General features: G+C 33.6%; 1 protein-coding gene across 1 annotated transcript; it reads right to left on the reverse strand.

Moving 5' to 3' along the window:
- Window positions 1-4,119: 4,119 nt before the first annotated feature.
- Window positions 4,120-13,617, reverse strand: saal1 (serum amyloid A-like 1). The gene is made up of 13 exons (XM_067379984.1): window positions 13,478-13,617; window positions 12,694-12,890; window positions 10,241-10,342; window positions 9,573-9,656; window positions 9,385-9,464; window positions 9,210-9,269; window positions 8,998-9,113; window positions 7,388-7,550; window positions 7,157-7,239; window positions 6,030-6,200; window positions 5,715-5,908; window positions 4,517-4,609; window positions 4,120-4,421 (listed from the first exon to the last, which is right to left on the reverse strand). The coding sequence occupies exons 1-13, from the start codon at window positions 13,479-13,481 to the stop codon at window positions 4,326-4,328; spliced, it is 1,443 nt and encodes a 480-aa protein (XP_067236085.1). The 5' UTR covers window positions 13,482-13,617; the 3' UTR covers window positions 4,120-4,325.
- Window positions 13,618-13,850: the final 233 nt, after the last annotated feature.

The raw sequence follows: 13,850 nt of genomic DNA on the forward strand, positions 1-13,850 counted from the left end.
TTACCCTCATGTTGCTTGAAACCTGTTTTCTGTGGTCCTCAAAAGGAGAGTTGGACCTCTGTTTGTTTTGCTATACAAATACAGCTTATGGTACTAAAAATATTTGTATAGGTATATAATAAATATAATAAAAAAATCAAATACTTAAAAAAACTATACTTAAAAAATAATAATAATATATATTTGTATATGTATATAATAAATACAATAAAAATCATTATATATATATATATATTAATTATTAGTAAATAATTTTATACATTACAAATAAAAAATAAAATAATTATAATAATTAATATATATATATATATATATATATATATATATATATATATATATATATATATGTATTATAAATGACTAAAAAATACCTTTAAAAAATAAAAGAGAGTTGGTTTAATTCTTTTAATTTAACCAAACTTTTGTTTGGTGTGAGACGTCAAGACATCTTTTTTTTTTTTTATTCTGAATGCAAAAACAATTGAGATTAGCAGTAAATAACAATTTTCAACACATTTATTTTTCTGTTCTTCATACATAAATGGCTTAAAAAGACTTGGAATCTAGTATACTAGTGGGCAATTGACTACACTTGATACTTTTAAGTTGTTATTTAGTCCTTTTTTGAGTTTGAAAGCTGTGGTTGATATGCTGTCCTTGTATGGAAAGAAAGAAAAACATTCCTTTAAAATATCTTCTAGTGCATCATATACAGTCTAAAAAAAATACTGGGTTGTTTCAGCCCATGATTGGGTCAAATATGCAACTCAGCATGTTTTAAAGTGTAGGTTTGGATTGAAACGAAGGTGAGTAAATAATAACAGAATGCATCTTTAAACAGTTGGGACAGACCATCAAGTATGAGATGGCATCAGAGTTATTCTGGGAAATCCGGCGTGAACCGAGAGAAAGTTTCATTGTACTGCTGTTGACAGGAGAGATAAACAGCAGCTGAAGGAGGCTCTGATGAGAGGCAGCTACACTGCCTTTAATGAGCTCTGAACGCACAAGCAGCTGGGCGAACGAGTGAAAAAGAGACGTACGTGCCAGAGTGCACAATGGCGACGTGTGGTTGCGTGTGTCACGTGACTGCTGTGTACTCCAAAGACCTCATTCATGTTTAATGACATGCATTGTCGAGTTCCTACCTGATCCAGTTGTCTATTCAACAAGTGGTATTTCTGAGGTAATCAATCGTAAAGATGCCACTGAATCTATATGAACCATAATAAGGTGGCTACCACTAAATGACGACAATGTGGTGATGCTTTTTTGCTATCACTGATGTTAGCTAGAGTCATGCAGTAGCCCCAAAAGCATACCTTTAGGCCACACTTAAAGCCAACAACACCCATTGTAAAGGTAAAAAAAAAAAAAAAAAAAAAAAACAAAATATATATATATATATATATATATATATATATATATATAGAGAGAGAGAGAGAGAGAGAGAGAGAGAGAGAGAGAGAGAGAGAGAGAGAGAGAGAGACAGAGAGAGAGAGAGAGAGAGAGAGAACTGGAACCGTTTTTAACAACTAAATTAATTGGATCATGAAAATAGGTTACATACCAGAATGTGTGTAGGTGGTTGGAAAACAGGAGGCTTTAGTGACTTCAGCTGAAAGGGAAAGTTTTCACATACACGTTTTGATGAAAGATTACAAAGACAAAAAGGTTTCAACTGAAATAACATGAACCAATACATTTTAAATGTCATGGTCACTGTAAAAATGTCTCAAATTAAAGGTGCCCTAGAATTTAAAATTGAATTTAGCTTGGCATGGTTAAATAATTAGAGTAATGTACATGGAAATGACATACAGTGAGTCTCAAACACTATTGTTTCCTCCTTTTTATGTAAATTTGATTTGTGCAAAAGACCACTGAAATACAGGTGATTCTCAACATAACACCGACTGTGACGTAACAGTCGGGATCATTAATATGTACACCCCCAAATTTTGCATATGCCAGCCCATGTTCAAGGCATTAGACAAGGCAGTATTAACTTCTGGAGCAGCACAGCCAAATCAACAGACTTTATGCAGGCAAGCAAGCAAGAACAATAGCGAAAAATGGCAGATGGAGCAATAATAACTGACATGATATCATGATATTTTTAGTGATATTTGTAAATTGTCTTTCTGAATGTTTCGTTAGCATGTTGCTAATGTACTGTTAAATGTGGTTAAAGTTACCATCGTTTCTTACTGTATTCACGGAGACAAGAGCCGTCGCTATTTTCATTTTTAAACAATTGCAGTCTGTATAATTCATAAACGTATCTTCATTCTTTATAAGTCTCTCCAACAGTGTAGCATTAGCCACGTTAGCCGCAGCATAGGCTACTATCAAACTCATTCAGAATCAAATGTAAACATCAAAAATAATGCCATACTTACATGATCTGATATGCTGCATGATGAACACTTTGTAAAGATCCATTTTGAGGGATATATTAGCTGTGTGAACTTTGTTTATGCAATGTATTATAGAGTCGCGAGCTTGGGGGTGGGGAGTGCAAGCATTTAAAGGGGAAGCGCGCTGAATCGGTGCATTTTTAATTATGCCCCAAAATAGGCAGTTAAATATAATAAATAAAAATCTATGGGGTATTTTGAGCTGAAACTTCACAGACACATTCTGGGGACACCTTAGACTTATATTACATCTTGTGAAATAGGGCACCTTTAAATAAAAATGCACACTACCAGTCAAAAGTGTTAGTCAGGAAATTTTTTTAATGTATTTGAAGGAAGTATCTTGTGCTCAACAAGATTGCATTTATAAGGCTGAACACAATTACTGACAATCCTCATTTTGGCTGCGTGAGATTCTCCAGTTTTGTTGTTGTTGAGTAACTGAAGCATGAGCTGTTAAAGCTCCGCCCTCTTTTGGAGCAGCAGCTCAGTTGCATTTAAAGGGACACACAAAAACCGTGTTTTTGCTCACACCCAAATAGGGGCAAATTTGACAAGCTATAATAAATTATCTGCACTGTATTTTGAACTGAAACTACAGACTTATATTACATCTTGTGAAAAGAGACATAATAGGTCATTTTAAAATGGCAGGTGTAAATGGGAATGTCTCCATTGTCCACTTGTGGACAATACCAAGTGTAAATAGAGCCCAAATGTATGACTTTAACAGGCTGTCGCACACATCATAGTAGAATAGTGCATGATGTGGAAGCATTTTAGCCATTTTAGGTCATTTTGCATGTCATCAAAACAGGAGTTCTGGGCACCAGTGAGAAGATGATTGACAGCTGCCAATCATTTATGTTATGCTTTTACTTCTACATGAACAGCACTGTTTCCATCTCAACCAGCCCTCCGTCAATTCATATTAGTTGGGCGTTCACTCATACACGCAGCGGTCTGGATCTAACCAACCCAAGTGCTTCCTCACCCTGAGGTTTGTCTGACAGATCAGCCTCAGGTAAAGCTAAACACAGACACATGTCAATCAAAAGTCCTTGAGCATCTGGCCTTTTCAGACCAACCAAGATTCCCTCAAAAACAACATAAGCCAGCACCTCGAAATCACGCAAACGTGGTTAAAATTAGCCCCCGTCTTTTTTCCATTCAGTCCATGTTGAGATCCCAGCTGAGTGTCTGGCCGTGTCTCTCTCAGGTCCTCCTCCTACACGCCACATTTCCATAAGAATGCAGCACGCTCTGCATATCAATCCAAACTCTTAATTAAAGAGCTGCTATATTCCTGCTGGCGTCACACACGCGGGAAGTGCACAGTAGTCCCTTTCTCCCCGTTCTGATAGCGCAGGCCATTTGGAAAGCAAATGAGGGAGGCGATCACAACCCGGACGTGGCGCGCACGTTTGAGGGGCACCTGATGGGGTTTGTGAGCAGCGAACATCAGTAAACACTCGAGTGTACGCAGCCAAGTGTGCGTAAAAAATAAAACAAAAACGTCATGTTCGCTATCATGTGCTGGAAGTTATTTTTAAAAGCTTTGAGTGACCTTTCGGTATTGTGTGAAGCATAATGGATATTAAATAATGTAAAAAAATAAAAAAATAGTGCACTTGGAAATATATATATATATAAATAAAAAATATTATTTCAAGACAAGTACAAAACAGGTTATGTTTATTAGATAGAGATGTCCGTGTATACAAACAAAACAATAATATACACAATTTAAACATTTTTAAGGTATAGCATTTACTATGAAAGCAATTTTTTTTTCATATTTAAACCAAGGATAAGTCCGTTTACAAGGAAGTAAGAAACTCATTTCCAGTCTTTTGGGTTTGAGATCTTGGAGCTAAAGAACACTTTGGATTTGTCCAGCCGAATTCAGCTTGACACATTGGATGAAATGGGAATGTACTTTTTTATAATGTCTGCCAGTTTCGGTTCCACTTCTGACAACAAGCCAACCAGGTGCTGGACCTGTAGAATGAGAGAGGACGAGAAGAACTGTGATTAATCAGTCTGTAGGAAGCAGTGAAAAGAACAAATAAGAAAAAGAAAAGTGAAGAACGTACAGCCGTTCTGTGTTGTGGTACAAGGGTGCCAACAGCAGACACACAGCCTTCCTCTGTCAGGTGCCCTTCCTTGACTACCGATGATAGAACATCCTGAAAATTAAAGGGAATTTTCACAATTTATTTAATATCATATAATTTTGCAATGGACTTTATACTATTATAATATAAAATAATATAATGTAGTATATGATATTACATTAGAATTTAATAAATTATTATTTTTGGAAGCTTTATAGCTTTAAATTTATCTAATAGAATATAGTTTTGGAATGCAATTTTACATTTGTAATACAGAATAATATAATGTAGTATATGATATAATATATCTTACACTACGATTTAATCATTTAATATTATTTTGTGAACTTGATGGTTTTAAATGTAATTTTTAGAAATTGACTTTATAATATAATATAGTTTAATAATATAATATAATAATAATCAATGTTTATTTAATGTTTAAAATTAAAATAAATATGAATAAGTTAATAATTATAATAATAAATATTTTTTAAATGTTTATTTAATATTTTCAAACATCAAATATCTGGTTGATTTTAATACAAATATATTGTATTTTTAAGTTGTTGATGTAAACTAATATTCAATTAAATAAAGAAAAAAATATTTTTAAATGTTAACTTTTAATGTAAAATATTAAACTTAATCATTAACTTTATTATTTTATATGTTAAATATGAACATTTTAAACATGACAAAAATGTATTATTTAGCTATATTAATTTATTGTAAGAAAAATATATAATATATATTTTTGGAATGTAATTTATCTAATATTATTTCGTAAACTTGATAGCTTTAATTTTTACATTTTTTTATATAATATAATATAGTGTATTTTGGAATTAAATGTATACTTTTACATAGAATAATATAATGTAGTAAATAAATATCTTACATTATGATTTAATTATTAATATTTTGTTCACCACACTTTTATAATAATAATAATAATAATAATAATATATAAAATCTCAAATTAGAATGTAAATTTATAATTTTATATTTTTTTTTTACTTTATATTTTTATAATAAATATAATGTAATATAGTAATATAGAATAATTTAATTTATATTTTTATAATACAGTATATTATAAGATTATATAATATATCTTAAGTTAGATTTTAATCATTTATTAATATTTTGTAAACTGGATAGCTGGCAATTTCACCTTTGTCAGTTCCATAATTACGACTGAGAGGAACTCAGCTGTGGTTTCGACTAAAGCTTTGAGCTGTACATCTTCCACTTGTTTCTCTTCTTCTTTCTGACTCTCTCCTGATTCAGAGCTTCCAGCAGTACGGCTCTGACAGTATTCAGCGTTGAACTGCAGAATGCGAATAAGACTTCCTATTAATTCTGCACCTGCAATGAATAAACAGACACTGAACCTGAAACAGTGATATAGTACCAAACCTTAAACAAACAAAAATCCCTCCCATAAATTTGAATTTGATATGTTATTTAGTCAGTGTGTGTTTCGTACTGATATCCATTTGAAGGCTGGAGTGTAACGCAGACAGCAGGGCAAGCGCCGGGGCCAGAAGAGCCTTCTGCTCCTGCAGGATGAGAGGAGGGTCGTCCGCTTGACAGAAATCCTCACATACGATCTTGCTCACAAATGCCCACAACGCACGACCACACGCTCCATCTGATACTGTAGACAAAGGAAAAATCTGGAAACATTGCTACACATTTCATACACCTTTCTGTGGACAGTCAAAAAATAAAGTGAGATATTTTAATATAAAGGAGCATCCATTTTTATCATAATTTATTTTTTATTTTTTCACTTTATTAAATCCTTCAAAAGTGACAGTACAGACATAAAGTTATAAAAGTTTCTGTTTCTGTCCACTTTTTTTGTAAATATTATTTCCCATCTCTTACTATTTTTTTATTTTTTATTTTTTTGATTGTGCATCGTAAACTACCCGTGCCATCAAACACTTATAATTATTATTTTTTTATCCAAACCCTAGACCACGGGTGCCCAATCCTGCTCCTGGCTATTGACTGCCCTGCAAAGTTACACTCCAACCCCAATCAAACGCACTTGAAGCAACTAATTAAGGTCTTCAGGATCACTTGAAAATTAAAAGGCAGGTGTGTTTGATTAGAGTTGGAGCATAACTTTGCAGGACAGTTAATCGCCAGGAACAGGATTGGGCACCCCTGCCCTAGACAATATCTGGGGTCGTAACATTTATTGGGGGCTCGTCCGGGATTTGAACTCAGGACCTTCTGCATCCAAACCAAGAATCATACCCAAAATCAGCAAATTAGAATGATTTCTGAATGATCTGGATCTCGAGACACTGATTGGTGTAATGATGCTGAAAATTCACTTTTGCACCAGAATTAAATACATTTTTAAATATCTTCAAATAGAAACCAGTTATTTAAAATTGTAATAATATTTCAAATAGTGCTATTTTACTGTATTTTCGATCAAATAAATTCAGACTTTACGACCAGAAGAGACTATCACAGAAGTAACATCAAAGTTTATCTAAAAGAAACACATGAACATCTGTATGATTGTTCTCTTAAAAATACAAATACTAAATACAAATGAATATTTTCAGGGTTCAGTATGTGTGTCGGTCTCACCCAGAGCCTGCATGCCCTCTTCTACTGTAGTCAGAAGCTGGAGCGAATGAAGATAAACTTCAAGAGCTTCTGGACTCTCTGACCTACAAAACAAAATGTTAAGTGAATGAACAGTGATGTGAATCCTGGAGGAACATCTTCTCTTAATCTAGCAGCAGACACAGGAATAGGTTGGTAAACACTTCGGACAGACGAGCAGAAGGTCACATCACCTTAATTAATATGTCTCACCTAAGCTGTGTGGCCGCCTCAAGCAGAGAGGATGCAATGTCCTGCTGTGTGTCCTTGTGTGGGTCACTCTCACTAGGTGGGGTCGACACCCAACTCTTCATTATCTCCTCGTCCTCATCGAAGAGCTTATCCACCAACTCCCCAACCTTAACCAGCAAATCCACTGCAAAGAGAGAGAGATACACTTTAGTGTCACAATACTTCAGAGTTACTATAGTTTTGATAAACTATAATCTAATATTTAATTAAACTAGCATTAAAAGGTTTTCAAACACATCAAATATCTGTATTTTAAAATTTGGTATTGATTTTCATGTAAACTAATATTCGATTAATTAAGGAAAAATACAGAATATTAATTTACATCATATATATATTATATATTAAGTGTAAACTTTAATGTAAAATTATATATATAATATCAGTGATTTACATTACATTTATAATAATAATTTAAAATGTTTATTTGATATGTATTGCAAAAAACAAACAAACACTTGCACAAGAAAATAATAAATAATCATAAATAATATACAAATAATCATTGTTTATTAAATGTTTATTTCTACAAACAAACAAAATCACAAAATCAAGAAAATGAAAATAAATAAATATGAATGATAAGTTGATAATTATAATAATAAATATTTTTAAATGTTTATTTAATATTTTCAAACACCAAATATCTAATTTGGTGTATTTTAAAGATGTTGATGTAAACTAATATTCAAATAAATAAAGCAAAAAACAAAAACAAAAAAAACAACAATATTAACTTTGAATTTAAAATATTAAACTATTAAAAATTAACTTTATTAAATATTATTTGATATATTAAATATGAACATTTTAAACATGACAAAAAATGTATTATTTAGCTATATGAATTTATTATAAGAAAAAATTCAAACAATTATTTCTCTTTAATTTATATAAATATAAATTTATCAGTAAAAAAATCAGTAACAAAGTTATTAAAAACATATATAATAAAAGTTAGTTAATAATAAATAATAATGTTAAATGTTTACTTAATATTTGTTGCTTAAAACAAAACAAAAATAAATCACAATTAAAATAAAAATTTAATAATAAATAATAATAATATTAAATGTTTATTTAATGTATATTGCTAAAAACAAAAATAAGTCACAAGAATATTAACATTTTTATTTAATTATTTTAAATGTATGTTTATTGCTAAAAAACACACAAGAAAATAAAAAGAAATAAATATGAGTAAATTAATAATAATGCTAAATATGTTTATTTATTTAATGTTATTGCTAAAAAAACAAACATAAAAATCATATTTTTTGAGCACCAAATCAGCATATTTGAATGATTTCTGAAGGATTATGTGACAGTCCAATCAAGTAATGGCTGCTGAAAATTCAGGAATAAATCACATTTTTAAATTACATAAAAACAAACTTTTTTTTTTTTTATGTTTATTGCTAAAAAAAAACAAGAAAATTAAAATAAATATAAATAAGTTAATATTAATAATAAATATTTTACATGTTTATTGCTAAAAAACATGAGTTTCAGGCACTTTTTTGCTCTATTCATTGAAAGTACCATTAGCAGCATCTTTAAACATCACTGACCATTCGTGGAGCTGCTCATGATGAAACGCAGACTGCCACACACTGCGGGCTGCTGCCGTATCCTCTCTAGCCACAGAGGGGCGACATCAGGCTGAGACATGCATGTTAGCAGGAGTCTGAGAAAGCCACAGTATTGCAAGTCAGACACCGACATTCAGAGAAAGTAAAATGTGGCATATATTGTGAAATCTTCTTAGAATTTTATAACTGACCTGCACGTTTCCAAGAGCGTAGGTGGGTCATTGTCTCCGAGCAGCAGAAGTAACACAGTGCTGAGATAGACATAGTTTAACAGAAGTATTAGTAGTACTGTATTTACAAAACTAGTTCAATTAATCTGAAGAGAAACAGAAATGGAGAATGATGCTCAGTGTGTGTACGTCTTACCCCAAGTCAGAGTTCTGGCTGAGAGAGACACATGTGTCATGGAAACAGGCCATATTACCCAGAATTCCAACACAGATTTCCTGTAACAAATGCTCTGAGTAATTATACAAAGTCATAAGAAAGCAGCAAGGAAAATCTGACATATAATTCTTCAGCATACGAGCATTTACAGTGGTAAAATGACTTACGGTGAGCCGTGGACTCTGTGACTTTGCGATCACACCCAGCAAGATGTCTGGAGCCTTGAACTCTTGAAGAAAAACAGCCACGTCCTGGAGAGAAAAATCATGTAATGTGTATATACACTGTGTTCCTAATTATTATGCAAGTGACATATCAGTAGGATTTTAGTACAATAAACAGCTGACATAGTGAAAGAAGCGCAGGCTTCCGTGTTTATGTCCGAATGCTGAGTGAGTTCTTCATGACAGAAATGTCCATTTTGGGTGAACTAACCCTTTAATACAATTAATATGTTTGACAGAAACGTCCCTTAATAAGCCTTTATCTGACTGGGCTCTTCTGTGCTCTAAAATTTGACAGTTCGACAATCTCTTTTCAGTTTTTGCAAAATATTAGTTATGTCTTTTGCAAGATATTGCACCATTTCATGCTTTTCATCTTCAGAAAGTCCTTTCTTCCTCCCCATACTGCATGAGAACTGTGGTTGTTTAATAATGTGGATCAACCTCTTTAAGTAGGTTTTCCATTTCTAAAAAGATATGAGGAATAAAACATACAAATACTTTCTTTGAAAACATAAAATCTGATTATTGTACTAAAATCCTCCTGGTATAATAACTTGGAACACCGTGTATACACATTACATGCCATCAAGGAGGGTGTATTAGTTTACCTTATTCATAGCCATGTCCCATACTTTACACAAGTCCTCTTCCAGATCATCCATCAGTTCCATGGAAAAATCATTCGGGCCATTTCCTTGATCTGTCACCATCTATAGGGTAATAATGTGGTTTGATAAGCAATTAAATCATAGGGTGTTCTTGGCTTCCATTGTGGCCTAGTTTTTGTTAAATAAATAAATGACACAGGTTAACAGGTGTTTTTGTTTATCTTAGGTTGTCTCATGTCCTGATATGTAAAACCATATAATTCAAAAGGGTCTAAATTACATTTTATTTTTTATGTTTTATTTATAAAGGGGGCCTATTATGCTCCTTTTCACAAGATGTAATTTAAGTCTCTGGTGTCTCCAGAATGTGTCTGTAAAGTTTCAGTTCAAAATACCCCACAGATCATTTATTATAGCTTGTCAAAATTTGTGTGTGAGCAAAAACACACCGTTTTTGTGTGTGTCCCTTTAAATGCAAATGAGCTTCTGCTCCCAGCCCGCTTTCCAGAAGAGGGCGGAGCTTTAACAGTTTGTGCTTCAGTTGCTCAACAAAAACAAAGCTGGAGAATCTCACACAGCCAAAATGATGATTGTCAGTAACGGTGTTCAGCCTTACATTGTTCAAACCGGAGTCGACACTGATGGAGAGACTCAGAAATGCATCTGGACGTTTCTGAACGGTTAGTGGATACATTTATGTAGTTGCTGTGGAGTTGATTCAACTCATCAACTAGCATGTGCCGTCATGTTAATCTTGCAAATCCAGCATGAATTGACCCTCATTTGTGAAGCAGTCCGGTATAAAATGACGGCATGACAACAACACTCTATTACAACAACTCTTCCTTTTCTCTAAAGCAGCCCATCATGGCCTCACCCCCTTTGTTGCGTGTTTTCGGGGGCAAAGTTTATGTAAATATTAGGGTTAGTGATGTCACCAACACAGGAAGAAGCTCATTGTAGTCCCTACCAGCTATTTGTTGTAGTTCTTATAAATCAATTTCTGTAAAAGAAAAATTCTCCTTTTGAGATTAAGTACTCTTTCAGAAGATGTGTGATAGCGCCCCTTAGCTTATTACAGTGAAAACACGGAAAGCCGAATAATCTCTTCAATGGCGGGAAAGTAGGGCTGCACAATTTATCACACGATATGAAAAATAACATTGAACTTAAAACGCAATTCTTAGTGCGATTATGAAATCGCAAAGGCTGTGATTGTTTTTTTATGCGCAGCTTGTCAATGAAGTATGACTCCAAATGCTAATCCATCTGAAAGCACTGTGAGTTTGAGTTGCTTATAATGTACATTTGAAAAATCAACATGCGTTAAACATCTTGTCAGACATGAGAAGCATTTACTGATAAATCGTGCAGCACTACAGGAAAGCGTTTTCTCATAAAAGAAGCGATAACTCGTCAATGGCAGGGAAGGAGTTAAGAAAGTATAAGAAAAATTCAATAAACTGCTGCTTAAAGGAACACTTCACTTTTTTGAAAATAGGCTCATTTTCCAACTCACCTAGAGTTAAACAGTTGAGTTTTACCGTTTTCGAATACATTCAGCCGATCTCAGGGTTTGGCAGTGCCACTTTTAGCATAGCTTAGCATAGTTCATTGAATCTGATTAGACCGTTAGCATCTCACTCAGAAATGACCAAAGAGTTCCGATATTTTTCCTATTCAAAACTTAACTCTTCTGTAGTTACATTGTGTACTAAGACCGACAGGAAATTAAAAGTTGCGATTTTCTAGGCCGATATGGCTAGGAACTATACTTCCAGCGTAATAATCAAGGAACTTTGCTGCCGTACCATGGCTGCAGCAGGCGCAATGATACACAGCGTCTCTCACAAATGTCGCACCCATGATACGGCAGCAAAGTTCCTTGATTATTACGCTGGAAGTATAGTTCCTAGCCATATCGGCCTAGAAAATCGCAACTTTTCACTTCCTGTCTTAGTACACAATGTAACTACAGAAGAGTCAAGTTTTAAATAGGAAAAATATCGAAACTCTTTGGTCATTTCTGAGCAAGATGCTAACGGTCTAATCAGATTCAATGAACTATGCTAAGCTATGCTAAAAGTGGCACCGCCAGACCCGGAGATCGGCTGAATGGATTCGAAAACGGTAAAACTCAACTGTTTAACTCTAGGGGAGTTGGAAAACGAGCCCATTTTCAAAAAAGTGGAGTGTTCCTTTAATAAAAAAATTTAAAAAAAAAAAGCAATTTTATGTTTAGTTTTCTCCTGTATCAAATCCATACCGAACCGTGACTTCAATATCGAGGTACGAACAGTCATGTTTGAGTACTGTCATAAAGGAGGGTTAACTTTTATAATTTTATAAAATTATATAAATTTTATTTAAAAATAATTGTATTTTTAATAAAATGCAAATTACATATCTAAAACAAAAATTCTATTATTCAATGATAAGTAAGTCTAGCATACTTCAATGAGGCGGGTCAGGGTGCTGAAGAGCCAGTGTTTGCTGTAAACCGTCTCCCCGATGGCGTCCGCCTCCTCACCGGCCTCAGTCTCATCTTCCTTGGGTGGAGGCGACGGGTTTCGGTCCATCTCCGGCGAACCTGAGGTGGAGGATCCACAACTGACACCATCCACCTCCTGAGAGCTTCTGTCATTGTGCTCTGATGAACAAATCAATATTTGACATAAATGCATGAACAAACTTCGAAGGGATGAGATTAAAAGCACGAATAGATAAATGTAAATAAAAAATATATATATAAATGCATGCACAAAACTTCAATACACATGCATGCACGCAAAAAAAAAAAAAAAAAAAAAACTTTAATGCTTACTTTAAATGTTTTACTCGCTCAAGATGATGAATTAAAATGCATGCATGACTAAATAACGCGTTTAATTATGCTGCCCTCACGTGCTATCGGAAATTTGATAATTCCCACTTCTGAGGTCGTTATTACGAGCTCATCGCATTCAAGTGGGCGTCCATCTGCAATTATTAGGAAACTCGTATTTACGTTCATCCCGAGAGCACGTGAAGGCAGCATTATTCTTGTCAAGACACGATGCACCACGCTTCTGCAAAATATGATATACGAGCTTACAAAAACCAGCTGTGGTGTAAGATTACAGCTCAAAAGTTTTTTTAGGATTATTTATATAACATAATGGCAAATATTCATTTATTTAAATAAACATTCACTGCAAATATGAACAACAGTAGCTTAACCCACATGTCCTGACTTACCCATTAATATTGACTTTACACAACCAACGGTAAAATTCTCACGAATATCATTGCGAAAAATGCATTTTAAGCTTTATGGTTTGTTGAATAAGCAAATAAAAGCGAATGCTTCCGCTCACAACTCCACAGAGCATGATGGGAAAGATTAAAGAAATAAAAGTGGGTAGAATGGCATTTGCACGAAACATCTTTACATAAACGGGCGTGGCTTGTGTCACAGTTTAACAAGTAAATAGTATTTCTCATATGTTCACTCTGCAATAAATTCATTCAGTTCTATTAAAGTGTTTCAATGTAATTATTCAGCTGTAAATTGTTGTCAAGGACGGAACAGAAGCACACTTTGTCATGATGGTTAGGGTGAGCAGGGGCT

Source organism: Chanodichthys erythropterus, chromosome 24, assembly GCF_024489055.1.
Source record: "Chanodichthys erythropterus isolate Z2021 chromosome 24, ASM2448905v1, whole genome shotgun sequence".
Classification (NCBI taxonomy): Eukaryota; Metazoa; Chordata; class Actinopteri; order Cypriniformes; family Xenocyprididae; genus Chanodichthys; species Chanodichthys erythropterus.

What these genes read in the sequence shown, in the direction of transcription:
- saal1 (XM_067379984.1), bottom strand. An exon ending in CACAGAGTCCACGGCTCACC is followed by an intron (nt 9,465 to 9,572) that starts GTAAGTCATTTT and finishes CATTTGTTACAG; the next exon opens with GAAATCTGTGTTGGAATTCT. An exon ending in ACGCTCTTGGAAACGTGCAG is followed by an intron (nt 9,114 to 9,209) that starts GTCAGTTATAAA and finishes TGGCTTTCTCAG; the next exon opens with ACTCCTGCTAACATGCATGT.